The following is an 18,200-nucleotide window of genomic DNA, read 5'->3' on the forward strand; positions in this document are numbered from 1 at the left end:
AAAATAATAATTTTCCAGAAACTTGTGGAAAAAAAATAAATCTTCCATGGACTCAATATGCCTTTCAGCAGATATCTTAGAGTGTCTACTTTCCGAAAAGGGGTCATTTTAGGGTGTTTGTACTATCCTGGTATTTTAGCACCTCAAGAAATGTGATGGGCAGTCAGAAAGTAAAAGCTGTGTAAATTCCATTATCTATACTATAGTTTGTAGACGCTATAACTTTCACAAAAAGCAATCAATATACACTTACTGGGATTTTTTTTAACCAAAAACATGTAGCTAAATACATTTTGGCCTAAATTTATGATGAAATTTTAGTTTTTTTGTGATATTTTTTATGACCAAATTGAGAAAATATTGTTTTTTCAAGAAAAATGTTTTTTCCTTCAAAAGTTTTTCTGGTTATAGCGCCAAAAATAAAAAATGCACAGGTGATCAAATACCACCAAAAGAAAGCTCTATTTGTGTGAAAAAAAGGACATAAATTTCATTTATGTACCTTATTGCATGACCACGCAATTGTCCGTTAAACTAGCGCAGCGCTGTTGTCAAGGATCCGGATGTGACCAGAGATGTGTGGACTGACACAGGGAATAGCAGGCTTCAGGAGTAATGTAATAATAATATAGTTTATTTGTGCAACACACCAATATACAAACGCACCGTGCAAGTAAAAACCAAATAATCAGAAACCTTCACCCAATATATACAGAACAAAAGAGTAGTCAGGGCTAGCCGGGGTCCTACACAGTTGATCAAGCATGGGGTAGGGAGAGGCAGATAGGACACGGAGCAGATCACAGGAACAGGAGCAGGATGCAGGTTCAGGAAACCAGGTTATCACAGGCACATGGGAACAAAACACCAAGGCACTGGTTACAGGCATGATTGCTGCTTACATACACCTCCTGCAATCAGCCTCAGGTGATGGCTTGATTGCAGGAGGTGAGATCCTGGCTGCTGAAAAGCACCGGCTGGCAAGAACTGGTACTGCAGCCCATCAGCACCAGCAGCGATGAGTCCTTTCCTGACAGTACCCCCCCTTTAAGGAGCGGCCTCAGGATGCTCCAAACAGTCCTTAGTGGGCAAAATGTTCCACCGCCCGGGTCAGGTAACTGGCTGGATATCCCACTGAACACAGGAAGGCAGGTTGCTGGACACAGGATCTCCAGAAGCAGGCTGGGAATCAGGTATCGGGCAGTTTAGCTGGACGGCAGCGGGCGGAGGTACATCAGGCTGGGCAGCGAGCAGAGGCACATCAGGCTTGGCAGCGAGCGGAGGCACATCAGGCTGGGCAGCGAGCGGAGGCACATCAGGCTGGGCAGCAGGCACCGGGTCATCAGGCTGGGCAGCAGGCACCAGGTCATCAGGCTGGGCAGCGAGCAGAGGCACATCAGGCTGGGCAGCGAGCAGAGGCACATCAGGCTGGGCAGCAAGCAGTGGCACATCAGGCTGGGCAGCAGGCACTGGGTCATCAGACTGGGCAGCGGGCATCGGGTCATAAGGCTGGGCAGCAGGCACCGGGTCATCAGGCTGGATAGAAGGCACTGGGTCATCAGGCTGGACAGCGGGCCATCAGGCTGGATAGAGAGCACCGGGTCATCAGGCTGAGCAGCGGACACCAGGTCATCAGGCTGAGCAGCGGGCACCGGGTCATCAGGCTGAACAGTGGGCACCGGGTCATCAGGCTGGACATCGGGCATCGGGTCATCAGGCTGGATAGAGAGTACTGTTTCATCAGGCTGGATAGTGGGCACCAGGTCATCAGCCTGGACAGCGGGCACCGGGTCATCAGGCTGGGCAGTGGGCACCAGGTCATCAGGCTGGGCAGCGAGCACCGGGTCATCAGGCCGGATGGCAGGTATCGGTTCCTCAGGCTGAATAGCGGGCACCGGGTCATCAGGCTGGGCAGCGGGCACCGGGTCGTCAGGCTGGGCAGCGGGCACCGGGTCGTCAGGCTGGGCAGCGGGCACCGGGTCGTCAGGCTGGATAGGGGGCACCGGGTCATCAGGCTCAGCAGCGGGCACCGGGTCGTCAGGCTGAGCAGCGGGCACCGGGTCGTCAGGCTGGGTAGCGGGCCATCAGGCTGGGCACCGGGTCGTCAGACTGGGCAGCGGGCACCGGGTCGTCAGGCTGGGCAGTGTGCACCGGGTTGTCCGGCTGGATAGAGGGCACCGGGTCATCAGGCTGGGCAGCGGGCACCGGGTCGTCAGGCTGGGCAGCCGGCACCGGGTCGTCAGGCTGGATAGAGCGCACCGGGTCGTCAGGCTGAGCAGCGGGCACCGGGTCGTCAGGCTGGGCAGCGGGCACCGGGTCGTCAGGCTGGATAACAGGCATTGGGTTATCAGGCTGGATAACGGGCATCGGGTCATCAGGCTGGATAGCAGACATTGGGTCATCAGGCTGGATAATGGACAGCAGGGCATCAGGCTGGATAACAGGCATCGGGTCATCAGGCTGGACAGCGGGCATCGGGTCATCAGGCGGGATAACAGAAGGTGGGTTCTCAGACACCAGGTTGGCCAATTTGGATACTGGTTGGATGGTACTGGTTGGAAAGAATTTTTGCTTCTTTTTGGGTTTGGATACTGGAGCACTGTCTGACCAAAGACTGCACTGTGTTTATACAATCAACAAGCACATGTTGTGAACATGCAGAATAATGTTCAAAGAAACAATCCAGATCATCCTCCAACAACCATAGCAATGACTCTACTTGTTCTGTACTGAATGGCGGAGAAAAGTCATCCCTGCTTTCAGGGGTACTGGTCAGAGCCAATTCAGCACAAGCCTGAATCAATGGCTGCACCTTAGAAAACACCCTACCCTGATCTACAAGAGAATGAGCAACCCGCATGCACTCTAGCAGCTGATCCCTGGCCCACTCCTTCAGAATCTTATAGCAGTATTCTCTGTCTTCTATTACTAGCAGAGACAAGTACACAACCTCCTCAGGATGCATCCTTCACAAACAACAAGCCAAGATGGCTTCCCTGTGCAGCCACTTCTGGTCAGGACTGGCCTTGGTGTTATGTCAAGGATCCGACTGTGACCAGAAATGTGTGGACTGACACAGGGAATAGCAGACTTCAGGAGTAATGTAATAATAATATAGTTTATTTCTGCGACACACCAATATACAAACGCACTGTGCAAGTAAAAACCAAATAATCAGAAACCTTCACCCAATATATACAGAACAAAAGAGTAGTCAGGGCTAGCCAGGGTCATACACAGTTGATCAAGCATGGGGTAGGGAGAGGTAGACAGGACACAGAGCAGATCACAGGAGCAGAGAGCAGGTTCAGGAAACCAGGTTATCACAGGCACATGGGAACAAAACACCAAGGCACTGGTTACAGGCATGATTGCTGCTTAAATACACCTCCTGCAATCAGCCTCAGGTGATGGCTTGATTGCAGGAGGTGAGATCCTGGCTGCTGAAAAGCATCCGCTGGCAAGAACTGGTACTGCAGCCCATCAGCACCAGCAGCCATGAGTTCTTTCCTGACAGCTGTATAGCAAAAAATGGCGTAAATTGCTGTATCTATACCATAGTTTGTAGACGCTATAACTTTCACACATAGCAATCAGTGACAAGTAAAAAGCGCACAGGTGATCAAATACCACCGAAAGAAAGCTCTATTTGTGTGAAAAAAAGGATGTAAATTTCGTTTGGGTGCAGCATTGCATGACTGCGCAATTATCAGTTGAATTAGTGCAGCGCCGAGTAGCAAAAAGAGGCCTAGTCAGGAAGGGGGGTAAATCCTCAGGAGGGCAAGTAGTTAAGGAGCTGGCAGCCACTGTGGCCTTAACTATCGATGACTCATCAGCTGACAGCTGAATGTAAACAAAAGAATACCGGCATTAAACTTTTTTTTTTAACTTTGAATCTGGTACATATTTTAAGGGAAACCCCAAGCCAAATTTAAAAAAAAAATGGCATGGTGTCCAACCCCAAAACCCCATACCAGATGCTTATCCGAGTATACAGCCTGGAAGGCCAGGAAAGGAGGGGATGAGTGAGTGCCCCCCCCTGCACCATACCAGGCATATACCCTCAACATGAGACTCCCTCCAAAAGCACTTTGTTCCCATGTTGATGGGGACAAGGGCCTCTTTCCCTGGGCCACCACTGAGTAGAGGTCTGCGGGTGGGGAGTTTTTAGAATCTGAAAGTCCCCTTTAACAAGGAGACCCCTAGATCCTGGTCCCCTATGTGAATGAGTATGGGTGTAATATTAATTTTTAATATCTAAATTTTAATTTGGTCTCTAGTAAGTTCTCAAATGGCCTCTTAATTGGATGTGAATGCGACGTTTTGAAATTGAGTATTAACAGATGTGAATTATTTGTGTCTAGGTTACATAATTAGGAAAAGCCGAGTCTATGTTTTCTTTAAGAATAGCTATGTAATGTATATCTTATTATGATTTCATATAATGAGTCTGAGAGTTTAAATTGTATTCATAAATCATGTATTCAGACAGCTATATGTAACATAAGAACTTCAGAGTTCCCTTCTAGAGTGTTCCTTTCAGTCGTTAATTGGCTTAGTTGATTGAACAAGAAACACGTGTTGCTACACTGGGAGGTGACTAGGGGAGTGGTTAAGGAGCCCGCGAATTTGAAACAAAGGATAATGGCAGGACTTAGTTCCTTGTGCATTTTAAGTATGTAAGCCCATTCAAGGAACAGGGTCACTTGCTCACTTCTTACAAAGGACACTCACACACACACAGACACATTCTTTCACACACTCTTATATAAAGAAGGAGCACATGGCATGCTTGAACAAAGGAAAGCACATGGCCTTTTCTTAAGAGCACATGTCTAGGCCAAGCTCCTTTCTAAACTACACAAAGGAACTACATCTTTCTTCTTATATCCAAGGAACAAGCAACGAATATTCTTTATTTTTATTTTATTTTAAGCTACATATCTTTTTGTATTTGAATTTGCTACATTTATATTGACTTTGTATCTTTTGGTGTGTGATCAAATAAAGTCACACTACTTTTTCCTAACTGGCTTTGAAAAGGATTTCTTCCCACAACCATCTACAAGTACAGGAATACTAATAGAGTTTTTTCACAACTCTTAAATTCCAATATTATTGGCGAGTGCCAGCCATTTTCAATTTTTTCCAAGTTTTTTGCCTTTATCCTCACTTATTCAGGTGGGATTGAGATGAACTATTTATTGATTGATTAAGCTTCGGAAAGATTGCAGAACCTAGAACGGAAAAAACGTTGGTTGTGGAGATCTGAGTATCCAAGTGGAGGTAAGACGAGTTCCTAAGCCAGGACAAAAGAGAAAACTTGCTAAATTCGGTGAGTAGCAAAAATGGAATTTATTGATTCATTAGCTAATGAAAGTAAGTTGGAATTTCAAGGTTTAGCTAGCCATGCTTCTGATACTGGTTTGTGGAAATCTATGTATGAGCAATGTATGCAGGCTAATGTTGATATTGATAGATCTAGATTTTTGTTTAATAAGATGAAAAGAAAATTGCGTAATATTATGAAGCTAGTTAGAGTTTTCAATTCTATGGTGTTTGAATTGCCAGAGAAAAATGTGGTTTGTGTTGTTAATAAGACAGAGGGTGAAAATGTCTTAGAGTACAAAAGTGCATGATACTATTGCATCCAATTGTACAAACTGTGAAACTTTTTGTAACTATATTGAACATCTTGAGCAAGAAATTGAATCTCAAAATATTGCAATATTAAGAAATACGCAAATAGCTGTGGTGTCTATAAAAAAGCAATCAGATAATGCTCAAGCCATATATATTCCAGATTCACCCAGAGGTGCACATGAGGAAAGCAGTGAGGCAAATGTACAGAGACAAAAATTATTTGCTAGGGCGTCCAAGCTTAAATTACAGATTCAGGATCAGTTAATGAAAATATTGAAGGATATACCAGCATATGATATGAAAGAAATTTCTTTCCATAATTCAGATGTTTTTGAGAATTTTTGCGATAGGTTCCAATTAACTGATGAGCAAAGAAATCGTATTTTTGGATTATGGATCCAAAGTTTTATGGCTCGCAGGTTAATCAAAACTCCATATATTGATGAAGATGATATGGAAATTCATAGCAATGCAACTGACCAATTGCGGCAGTTACTGTTATTCACTACTGGAGAGGAGACACCTAGTTTGGAAATTTTAGACTTCTTAAGAGCTACTATTAATGATCATCCTTTTGATTTTAGAATTCGATTTTCTAAAGCATACAGGATGATATTTAATTTACAAGAAGAGACCCCTGCTATGATCAAGGATTTTGTAAAAAAATTTAAGTATCTTGATCCAGCATCTTTGTTGATTGCTAATGGGAAGGATAATTTGGATGATGCAGCTTATGTTATAGACAAAGTAAGAAGGCAATTAAAGCAAAGTAATGTAAGACCAAAGATTGCCTTAATTCAGAATAGTTATCCTAAATATGAAAATCAGAATAAATTCAAGACAGGAAATGCTGCCCCCCGCAGGAATGACAGAGCAAGACAAGGGACTCAAAGACCACTCAATTGCTACTATTGTACAAAACCAGGGCATTTTAAGTGGCAGTGTAGGAAATTTTTGAAAGACATTCAGATGAGAAATTTGGGAAAAGAAAATGGACTTATTTCTCCTGAACCGTCTGCTCCACCTCGTTTACAGGAAGTTAAGTCATCTTCACCCTATGCTCCTCTGATAAGAGAGCTCAGTGAAATGTCAGTTGGTAATGGAGGAAATGTGAACAACTCACATTCATCCAATACTTCAAGACAGCCACTATTATCTTCACCATGACTGGTGAAGGAAAGGGAGGTTGAGCCTCATTGTCTGGATTATGTAGCTCCAATTTTCTTAGACAAGGGTGGGCGTCCCTATGTAAAAGCCAAAATTAACGGCCAGAAATCAAAATGTCTTTTAGATACCGGAGCTCAGATTAGCGTCACAGGTTTGAAATGACCTATTCAATCAAATGCAGCAGTTTGTACAGTTGTAGGGTTCGATGGGAAAGGTGATGTTCAAGCTAAAAAATGTAAAAATGTGTCTTTTGAAATTCCAGGATGTTTGCAAACGGAAATAGACTTTTGGTTTTGTCAAGGATCAGTGAACATTATTGGTGCTGATGTTTTGTCTCAGAGAGGGTGGATACTTGATTTAGCCAATGGCATTGTTTGGCAAGGCCCTGTTAATCGTAAGCCTATGATAATTGACCCAGCAGATTATTGTGAAGTCGGCAGCATCTGTTTGACAGAAGCAATTGATGCTGACTATAAATGGCCAGATACAGGAGATAATTTGGAATTGAAACAGTTAGTACAATTACACAAAACACTTTGGAGTCAAGGTAAAAATAAAGCAGGACTGTTTAAAGATGTTGACGTGAATATACAAGGCAAAGACCATCCCCCATTAAAACAATACAAGTTGCTGCCAGAATCTGATGAACCTGTATCAGGAATCATAAAAGAACTTTTGGAACAGGGTATCATCAGGAAAGGTAATTCAGTTACAAATAATCCCTTGTGGGTAGTGGCAAAGCGTGATGACCCTAGTGCATACAGATTATTGATAGATCTAAGAATAAACAAATACACTCCAAGTTGTACACCCATTGTGGCAGAAACTCCAGACATCATGTCACAAATAAATGCCAATGCGAAAGTGTTCTCTGTACTTGACATTGCAAATGGATTTTTTAGTATTAAATTGGCTGAGAGCTGCCAATACAAATTGTCATTTGTCCACAGAAATGTGCAATATTGTCTCAAACGTCTTCCAAAAGGATATCATTCTTCTAAGTATATATTTCATCAGACATTAGCAAAAGTTTTGTCTAAATTCTCTAGACCAGATTGTTTAATACAATATGTAGATAATATCTGGCTTATGACGGATTCAGAGATTGAACACAGGATCCTCTTGGCAGAATTGTTTACACTTCTGCAAGATGAAGGTCTCAAGCTGAATACACGCAAAGTTCAGCTCATGAAAAATTAAGTAACATTTCTTGGAGTTCTGATTGGTCCAGGAAAGAGACAGCCTTTACAGGAACAAATTGAGTCTATTGCGTCACTTCCTGTACCAACAACATTCAAAGCACTGAGACAGTTTCTGGGTTTGGTAAATTTTTCTAGAGATTTTATCGAATCATTTGCAGAAAAAGCCAAACCACTGTATGATTTGTTGAAGTACAATGAGGAAAATGTATTTGGTCCCTGGATAGAAATTCAGCAAAAGGCTTTTGAAATGTTGAAAAATGATTTACAAACAGCTCCAGCTTTGGCTACTGTGGATAGGCAAGCACCAATTGCTTTGCAGGTGCATGCTTCAGAAACTGCAATCTCAGTTGTCTTGATTCAGAAACAGGGAGGAGTCTGGAGAAGTCTTGGATATTTCTCACGTCTTCTTTCCCCAGAAGAGAGAGGTTTTGAGGATTGTGTCAGACAACTTGTGGGAGTACATTATGCAGTAAAAGCAACAGAGCATATTGTAGGACTCAACAAAATTATTCTACAAACTCCACATAGCACATTGAAGTTCCTTTTTAAAAAAAATGTTCCTGGAGTTTCCAACCAAAGATTTTCTCAATGGTTGCTAGCTCTATCACCTAAGCAAATACAGGTTGAACATAATGCCAAGTATGTCCTACCTCAGTTGATGGAATACAACGGGTTAGAACATGAATGTTTATGTGAAGTCCAAGAGACTTCCTCTCCTCTTTTTCGTAGAGAGGCAGAGAAAATTGATGAACCTGTATTTGTTGATGGTTCGAGATACTGTATGTCTGGTAATTATTACAGTGGATATTCAATTTGGTATCCAGAGCGTAATTATTCCATACAGCACAAATTGCCAGGACATTTTTCAGCTCAAAGGGCAGAACTTGAAGCAGTAAAAACTGTGATGACATTAGACAAGGAAGAGGACAGAAGTCCCTTAGTGATCTACAGTGACAGTTCATATGTTGTACGTTCCCTGACAGATTATCTACCAATTTGGAAACGTAGAGGTTTTGTAGATGCATCCAATACAGTCCTAGTGCACAAAGAGACACTTGAATCAATTTTTGAACTAGCAGAGGAAAATCCTTTTGCCTATGCAATTGTTAAAATTCCATCTCATAGGAAGGACAATGATGAGATTAGTGTAGGCAATAGAACAGCTGATCTCTTAGCAAAAGAAGCAGCTTTACACGGAGAACTAGTGATTCAGTCTGAACCAGTCCCAGTTAATGTTGTTAGGAAGACAGACACACAGATTCCCTCCTTTGCAGAAGAATAGAAAAGGGATCCATCTCTTTCTGCTTCTCAGGTTGACCCAAAATTTCCCTTTGTATGTGAATACGGAATATTGTGTCATGACTTAAACGGGTTTCTGCGTCCTGTTATACCGCAGCATCTACAGGTAGAATTTACAAAATACAATCATGAAAGCCTAGGTCACATAGGTAAACAAAGATTGCTTGAAATTCTCAAGGAAAAATTTTACTGGGACAAAATGGACGAAACAGTAGACAGTGTAGTTCAATCTTGTCTAATCTGTGCTCAAGTGAATCCTTGACCAAAGGGTCAAAAACCTCCATTACAAAGAACTCCTCCAGCAGACCATGGTCCACATTACAACTAGATTATATAGGACCGTTGCCTACAGGTAAAAATGGGTACAGATATGCTTTAGTTGTAGTTGATGTTTTCTCAAAATGGATTGAAATTTTGCCTGTTCGCAAAGATGATGCATTAACAACTGCTAAAATGCTAATTAATCATGTTTTTCCAGTCTGGGGTATACCAACAAACCTCAGCAGTGACAGAGAAACCCATGTCACAGGTAAAATCATGCAGGCAATGTGTAAAATCTTAGGTATACAACAGAGATTTCATGTGCCATATCATCCACAATCTGCAGGTATTGTGGAAAGAATGAATAGGACTGTCAAATCAAGAATTGCAAAAATGTTATTGGACAGAGGAAATACTTGGGTTGATGTTGTACCATTGGTTCTGATGAGTGTCAGAAGTACAACATCTTCTGCAACACAGTATTCTCCTTTTGAGTTAATGACAGGAAGAAAAATGCCGCTAGTGGTTACAGATGTTGCAAGACAATCTGAACACTATTGTACCACATGCAGCTACTCGCATGCAAAAAATGGTTCCTCCACATTCTTCTAAGTTCGAAAAAGGAGGACAAGTAATGATAAAAACTTTCAGGAAAACTGGACCATGGCAAAGCAATTGGGAAGGTCCATTTGATATTTTGGATGTTCAAGGAGTAATGGTACAAGTTCAAAGACCTTTAAATTCAGTGAAAAATGCTCGTAGACAACAAAAAATGTGGGTGCACACTGACCAATGTAAATTGTTTATACCGAGATAATGATACTGCATTTCTTTTGCAGAAATGGATTTAAAAAATCTGGAAAACACAAAGAATCGCAGATTCCAGAAATAAGTAAAAATTACAACAAAAGAACATAAGGAAAATCAAAGCAGTAGAATGGAAAGACTTATCATAACAGGATTGATCTTTTCCCTAGTGACAATGACATTATTGGTAATCTACATCATAAACATTTCCAGCAATGCAGAAGTTAACAAGACTGAAGCCCTACATAAGAAAGACTTTACACTTATCAGGAATAAAAGATTTTTTCCTAAGGACAGTGACATTAATACAGCTGAAGACTTGTTAGGATATGTGTGCATAGGTTATGGAAGAACTTGTTGTATGGAATTGTATTTCGTTCATAGTAATGATATTGAAGTAAGAGCTAAAATAGAGTCTAAATCAGAATTTGTTAAAATGCAAGGATCTTATATTATCAATAACAAAACTAGTAACTTTGAATGTAATTTATATATTATCAACTGCAATACACAGATTTTGCATTTAATGATAATTTCGAGTTAGAACAATTAGCGCTGTCTTCATGTTTACAATTTCAGTCTAAAGTTATTTGTCTACCTAATCAAGACAAAGGTATATTTCATTCTTGTTACCATAAACATACTCTATGTTCAGCAAGGATAGAAAAGGTTAAAACCACTTCTGAGTTCATTTCAATTGTAGATAAAAAGAAAGTTTGTTTCCAAGTTATGTCTAATTTAGAAAGGGTTAAATCTTTCTTCTCTTCTTGTACACATACAGAAAACTTAAGTCGAGGTTTGTTCTGTATAGAAGGAGATATTTTAGCAATAAGTGTTAATGGGATGAGAATGAATTTGACAAACATGCTTATGAAAAATATAAGTGCTCTTCCCATACAGTACAATATATCTCAGGTGGATGAATTCCCTTGGGGAGATTGGGCAAATGTTTTTCAAAAAGATGAAGGTTTACTGATAGCTTTATCAGATGAACTCCAAAAGGCAGAAATATTATATAAACATGAACAAGGGAATTTGCAAGAAATAGAACATGAATGGTCTGAATTTTCAGGTCACTCTTGGTGGTCAAAATTTAAACGTACTGTATCAATGTGGGGAAAAACTTCAGTTGCATCTGCAGCAGGAAATATTTTATTACATCCTGTAATAATTATTTTTTTTAATATTATGTATTATATTTCAATTATGTTTGTGTAGAATGAGAAGTTTCTATAAGCGAATTAGAAGCGAAATTAGGAAAGGAGATGATTTATTACAAAATATACTTAAGAGAAAAATACTTTCTGGTTTTGCTGACTCAGTTACAAATAATGATACATTTGAAATTACTAAATCAAAACCTGTGTGAATGAGATATAAATGGAGTATGCGAGATATAAATTAAAATATGAATTTTCATATTTCAGAGGGGAATGTAATATTAATTTTTAATATCTAAATTTTAATTTGGTCTCTAGTAAGTTCTGAAATATGCCTGACAGAGAATATACCCTCTTAATTGGATGTGAATGCGAGGTTTTGAAATTGAGTAGTAACAGATGTGAATTATTTGTGTCTGGGTTACATAATTAGGAAAAGCCGAGTCTATGTGTTCTTTAAGAATAGCTATATAATGTATATCTTATTATGATTTCATATAATGAGTCTGAGAGTTTAAATTGTATTCATAAATCATGTATTCAGACAGCTATATGTAACATAAGAACTTCAGAGTTCCCTTCTAGAGTGTTCCTTTCAGTCATGTTAATTGGCTTAGTTGATTGAACAAGAAACACATGTGTTGCTACACTGGGAGGTGACTAGGGGAGTGGTTAAGGAGCCCGCAAATTTGAAACAAAGGATAATGGAAGGACTTAGTTCCTTGTGCATTTTAAGTATGTAAGCCCATTCAAGGAACAGAGTCACTTGCTCACTTCTTACAAAGGACACTCACACACACACAGACACATTCTTTCACACACTCTTACATAAAGAAGGAGCACATGGCATGCTTGAACAAAGGAAAGCACATGGCCATTTCTTAAGAGCACATGTCTAGGCCAAGCTCCTTTCTAAGCTACACAAAAGAACTACATCTTTCTTCTTATATCCAAGGAACAAGCAACTAATATTCTTTATTTTTATTTTATTTTAAGCTACATATCTTTTTGAATTTGCTACATTTATATTGACATTGTATCTTTTGGTGTGTGATCAAATAAAGTCACACTGCTTTTTCCTAACTGGCTTTGAAGAGGATTTCTTCCCACAACCATCTACAAGTACAGGAATACTAATAGAGTTTTTTCACAACTCTTAAATTCCAACAATGGGGTACATAGCACCCCTATTCATTCACAAAAAAAGAGTAGTGCAAATAAAGAGCCAGTTTTTGACAAGTCCTATAAAAAAAATTGTAGATTCATCCTCAATCATGATGAACGCCGTTCCACCGACCCGCATAAAAAAAAAGGTCCACCCAACGCTGGCTCTTGCTTCGTAGCTGTCGCTGAAAAACGCTGGTGATGCAATGAGTTTTGTTTATTTGTAGTTTATTTATAGCCACTGCCATTACTTCTGGGTTACCCTTGGTGTCACATCTGGGTCAGTTGAGTGCAGGCCGACTCTGTGTTTATGTTTATGTTGGTGCCTTTAAGGCACCATTACATGTGAGTGCATACATCTTTTTTTATGTAATTCGTTTTAATCAATAAATCTACTACACTATGAATCTGTTATTTTATTGGGATTATGGCTTCTGTCATTTATGAAAGAGAATTTGCATTGGAGTTTATGGTGATATTGGATCCATCTCCTCTCCACCTTTGGTTTTATTTCTAAAGCTTGGCAGGCTTTTTATGGCCAAAAATGCCTGGTGAGTGAATATTTTACTACTCGTGGTGGATTACTTTGCTGGGATTAAAGAAGAATAAACTTTCCACTGTCAGTTAAAGGCACGGTGATTGAGAAGATATTTATACATTATATGGACATTATTTGATATTTGTCACTGGTTGAGGCACATTGACATTATGTAACCCCTCACACAGTGCCAAGCAGGTTTCTTGCATCACTTTTGCCAGCGTTCTCACACCCATAAGGAAATAATGGTGTAGGGATGCAAAGGTTTGTCCTGTTGCCAGAAACCTAGAATAGAAAAAAATTACCATTTGAAAAAAGGGAGACATATTACTAAAAAAATTAAAAAAAAAAACAAAAAATATAAACAATTGAATAGCAGAAAAAGATTATAAAAAATTATTGAAACAAATATATTCACACAAACACTAGGACTTTTGCATAATCACATTCCTGAGATGTTCCTCAGATGACACCCATTCTTCTCAGGGTGTCTATGCGTATTAGGGGTTCAAAGCCTCTCCAGAAGATCACTGATGTGCCAACAGACATTCTTGTGAAATTGAAGAATTTGTTGGGAATATTCCATAGCTCTACGTACATGTTAGCGAAACATCCCCATGATAAACGCTGTGACATTAAAGGATGAGTTCAGTAACACATCTGTTCTTCTCATCCAGTTCTCTCTGTCTTCTCGCCCTCTGAAACAGAGAAAGCAGGAGTATGTTGATGCCTGGACCCATAATGAAAGAAGCCAGATAAGATAGAAGGCTCCCTGCTAAACACAGTGCTCTCTCTGCTTTCACAAAATGACACCCATAAGTAATAATTATTTGACAATGTATTGTGGAGATTTGGGAATGAAAAATGAGCAGAGGGTTGTATTCTGGAAAAAATGCTTGTAAATGCCAACATGCTTAAAAGTGTTTGAACATGGCTAAAATTGTGGGGTTTTTTCAGCCGCATTTTCCTGCCAAAAGTTGTCAGTGTTCAGAGGGGCTTTTTCAAAGCTCCAGCATGGATAGGGTTTTATTGGCATTGTCAATTTTTACATATTACAAATGCAATGTCCGTGCTTATGGACAAATACCCAAAATTAAAAAGTAGCAGCCCAAAACCTCTACTAGTGCTGTTATAACTCTGGTATACAATATATAAAAAAAAATATGAAAAAACCTGGGTTATCTGTGTACTATAAGACACCTCCCTCCTTTGGAAAGGTACACATTCCAAAATTGTCAAACAAATATACACCTTCCCTCTTTTAAATAAACCATATATCATAAATAGTGTCAAATACGGAAATATACAAAATATATAACTAAGTGCAATTCCAATCTGCAGGTCCTTGCTGAAAGTGCGTAAAAAGTGCAGTCCACATCGAGTGCCCTTCAACCAATACAAATGGTGCTGTGTTCTTCCATGTGACACTCGTGCTCCCCCCTTTTAGGTCCGCACTCACCGTGACCCCGGACCCCCTCTTACAGGTGGGTCATATTCGCGTTATGCAATATCCACTGCATTATTAGTACTATTTATAGTGGAGGATCAAACCCTTAGACCTTGTTATATGTTAATAAATCTGACAGTATATGAATAAAATTAAAATAAAATTGTAATTAAAATTACAACAGCAAAAAGACATAGAGAATTGTCTATTAGTTACTATTGATGTGAACTCTTTGTACATGAAAATCGTACAGATGGATGGCTTGGAGTCAGTCAAATGGGCACTATGTAATCAATCTGATTTAAAACAGGAACAAATGGAATATATTTTGGAAGGATTACAAATGGCAATGGAAAGCAATTATTTTTGGTATCACAAAGAATATTACCTCAAAACCAAAGGGAGTAGCCATGGAGGCAAAGTATGCTCCCAGTGTTTCTAACCTTTGTATGAGCAAATGGGAGGAGGAAGAGATTTACGGTAAAGATAGACCCCAAATGAAATTTTATAAGAGGTTTATTGATGCTATTATTATTTTATGGGATGGGACAGAACAGCCATTAGGGATTTTTTTCTCTGATATTAACAATAACAAGTATAGTATACAGTATCCTTCTCAGGAGAATGGAGTGTGGATAGAATCAAGTAATTAGATTTGGTCATTTTTAAATTAAATGGAAAGTTATGCACTGAAACATTCTTGAAGCAGACAGACAGAAATGGGTACATATCCACCTCCAGCTGTCACCATCCTAAATGGACTGGTAATATCCCAAAGGGACAATTAATGAGGATCTGCAGGAATTGCCAGTCCAAGGATTATGAAGAACAAGCGAATGTATTAGTGGAGAGGTACAAAGAAAAAGGGTACAATGCGAACAATTGAATAAACTTGAATAAACTTACCAGGATGGTTAAGAATATGAGTAGAGATATTTTATTGAAGGAAAAAAACAGAGGTTCAGAGGTTCTAGTACAAATGGGGAAGTGGCATTTATAATGGATTTTAAAAGAAAATACAAGAAAAAAAGAAAATACAAAAGGGAATACAAAAGGGAAAAAAAATACAGAATGTAACCGAAAAATGTGTAAGAATGAAAAAAGGTAAATAAAAATAACAATAAAAAAATGGAAAATTAGAAATGTGGAAAAATATGTTGGTAAAAATAAAATAAGGATGCAAATCGAAAAATAAAAAATTAAAAAATTTAAATTTTAAAAATGATAAAAAAATTATAAAAATTGGATGATGGATGTAAAAATAAAAAATAAAATAAGGATGCAAATCGAAAAATAAAAAATTTAAAAATTAAAATTTTAGAAATTATAAAAGATTTTAAAAATTGGATGATGGATGTAAAAATAAAAATAAAAGTAAATAAAAGTATAAAAAAATTATAAAATATAATAATTTAAAATAAAGGAGAGTAGTGTGGGATACGGGGATCACCTTGCAACATTAGCACATCAAATAGGTAACAGTGGTGAACAGATGAAACATACAGTGGTATGGCAGCGTAGTTGCAACAGGTGAGATGTGGTTTGGCCTTAGAGTGGCTTCATAATAGTAGTATCGTAGTATGAAGATTGATGGTGACAAACATATTGGTAATAATAATGATATTTAGGTATATGCAAATGATGAATACAAAAAAATATAAAAATGAATAATATATATGTGTATATATATATACATGTACATACATATACATAAAAAAATAAATAATTAATTAGAAATAAGAGAAGAAGAATATTAATAAAAAATAATAAAAATGATATCAAATTGATAAAAAATAAAATTAAAATAAAAAATAAAATAAAGATAATAAAAAAATAAAAATATTGAGTTATGAGAAAAAAAATTATATAATAATCATATGAAAAAATGAAGAAAAAAAAATGAATCAGTGCAGGTCCAGGAATCAAATGGTGATTGACTATGGATTAGAAAATTGTGGTGTTTATATTATAGTGTTAATGTCTAATTCCTCGTTGAGTCCACCTGGGGACAATGTGCCCAATATAAATATCCAATAGGTTTCTTGTGAACAGAATTTATTGAAGCGTTCAGACTCTGAAATATTCTTGGGGATAGATTCTAAAATCCAGACTTGTAGGCCGTCAGTGGATTTATGGTGATAATCCAGAAAGTGGCGGGGGGACGCTGTGTTTGTCTTTACCATCTTCAATGAGATGTCTGTGCTTGCCAAATCTGGCGCGGAGGGGTCTGATGGTGCACCCCACATATAGGAGGCCACAGGGACAGAATAAACAATAGATAACATGATCAGTGGAGCAGTTATAAAATTCTTTGAATGTGTAGGTTTTTCCTTTTGTGGTGATGGTTTTTGGCCATGTTTAACAAATTGACAAGTTTTACATAGAGCTTTATTGCATCTGTACATGCCGACAATGGGTATGAGGCAAAGTGTGTTGGATGTGTTGGTTGGTGGGTTGTATTTGCTAGGGGCATCCTCTTTTTAAGGTTGGTGGCTCTGCGGTAAGTGTATTTGGGTTTTTTGTCTAAAATGTCTAGTAAATGAGGGTCCTGTAGAAGTATCGGCCAATGTCTGTTGATGATGGACTCCATTTTGTCGAATTTAGTTATAAATCTGACCTGGTTGGAAGGATCTGTACTGTTGTGTGTTGGGGGTCTGCCCTCTCGGTAGAAGGAGTGGGCATCATCTACCAGCTTGTGTGGGTAACCTTTGTCTTGGAATTTCTTTATTAGAATGTTACTCTGGAGGTTGTAATCTGAGTCTGTGGTGCAGTTTTGTCTGAGACGACAGAATTGTCCTTTGGGTATATTTCGGATCCAATTAGGATGGTGACAGCTGTTGAAGTGGAGGTATGAGTTGCCAGATATGGGTTTGAAGTGATTCTTTGTTTGTATTTTGAGATTGTCGTGGTATAGTTCGAGATCAAGGAATACAAGAGTGTGTTTATGGTGAGTGGAGGTGAAGGATAGACCAAAGGGATTGGAATTGCAATGGGTTACGAACTGGTCTATGTGTGTCATAGGGCCATCCCAAATGATGATGATGTCATCTATGTACACTATAATATAAACACCACCATTTTCTAATCCATAGTCAATCACCATTTGATTCCTAGACCTACACTGATTCATTTTTTTTTTCTTCATTTTTTCCTATGATTATTATATAATTTTTTTTCTCATAACGCAATATTGTTATTTTTTATTATCTTTATTTTATTTTTAATTTTTTTTAAATTTTATTTTTATATCAATTTGATATAATTTTTATTATTATTTTATATTAATATTATTCTTCTCGTATTTCTAATTAATTATTTATTGTTTATGTATATGTGTGTATATGTATGTACTGTACATGTGTGTATATATATATATATATATATACACATATATATTATTAATTTTTATATTTTGTATTTATCATTTGCATGTACCATAATATCATTATTATTACCAATATGTTTGTCACCATCAATCTGTTCATTATTATCCTTCATACTATGATACTACT

The 18,200-nt window shown here is 38.4% G+C and overlaps 1 protein-coding gene across 1 annotated transcript; it reads left to right on the forward strand.

Annotated features, from left to right (window-relative positions):
- The first annotated feature begins 534 nt into the window (after positions 1-534).
- On the forward strand, positions 535-13,110 carry LOC149449935 (uncharacterized). The gene has a single exon (XM_089692550.1). It carries the CDS (start codon positions 5,908-5,910, stop codon positions 6,808-6,810), a length of 903 nt encoding a protein of 300 aa, XP_089548676.1. The 5' UTR covers positions 535-5,907; the 3' UTR covers positions 6,811-13,110.
- The last annotated feature ends 5,090 nt before the right edge of the window (positions 13,111-18,200 follow it).

Source organism: Staurois parvus, unplaced genomic scaffold (assembly GCF_062004578.1).
Source record: "Staurois parvus isolate SC_StPar_1 unplaced genomic scaffold, SC_StPar_1.0 ptg000594l, whole genome shotgun sequence".
In the NCBI taxonomy this organism is placed as follows: domain Eukaryota; kingdom Metazoa; phylum Chordata; class Amphibia; order Anura; family Ranidae; genus Staurois; species Staurois parvus.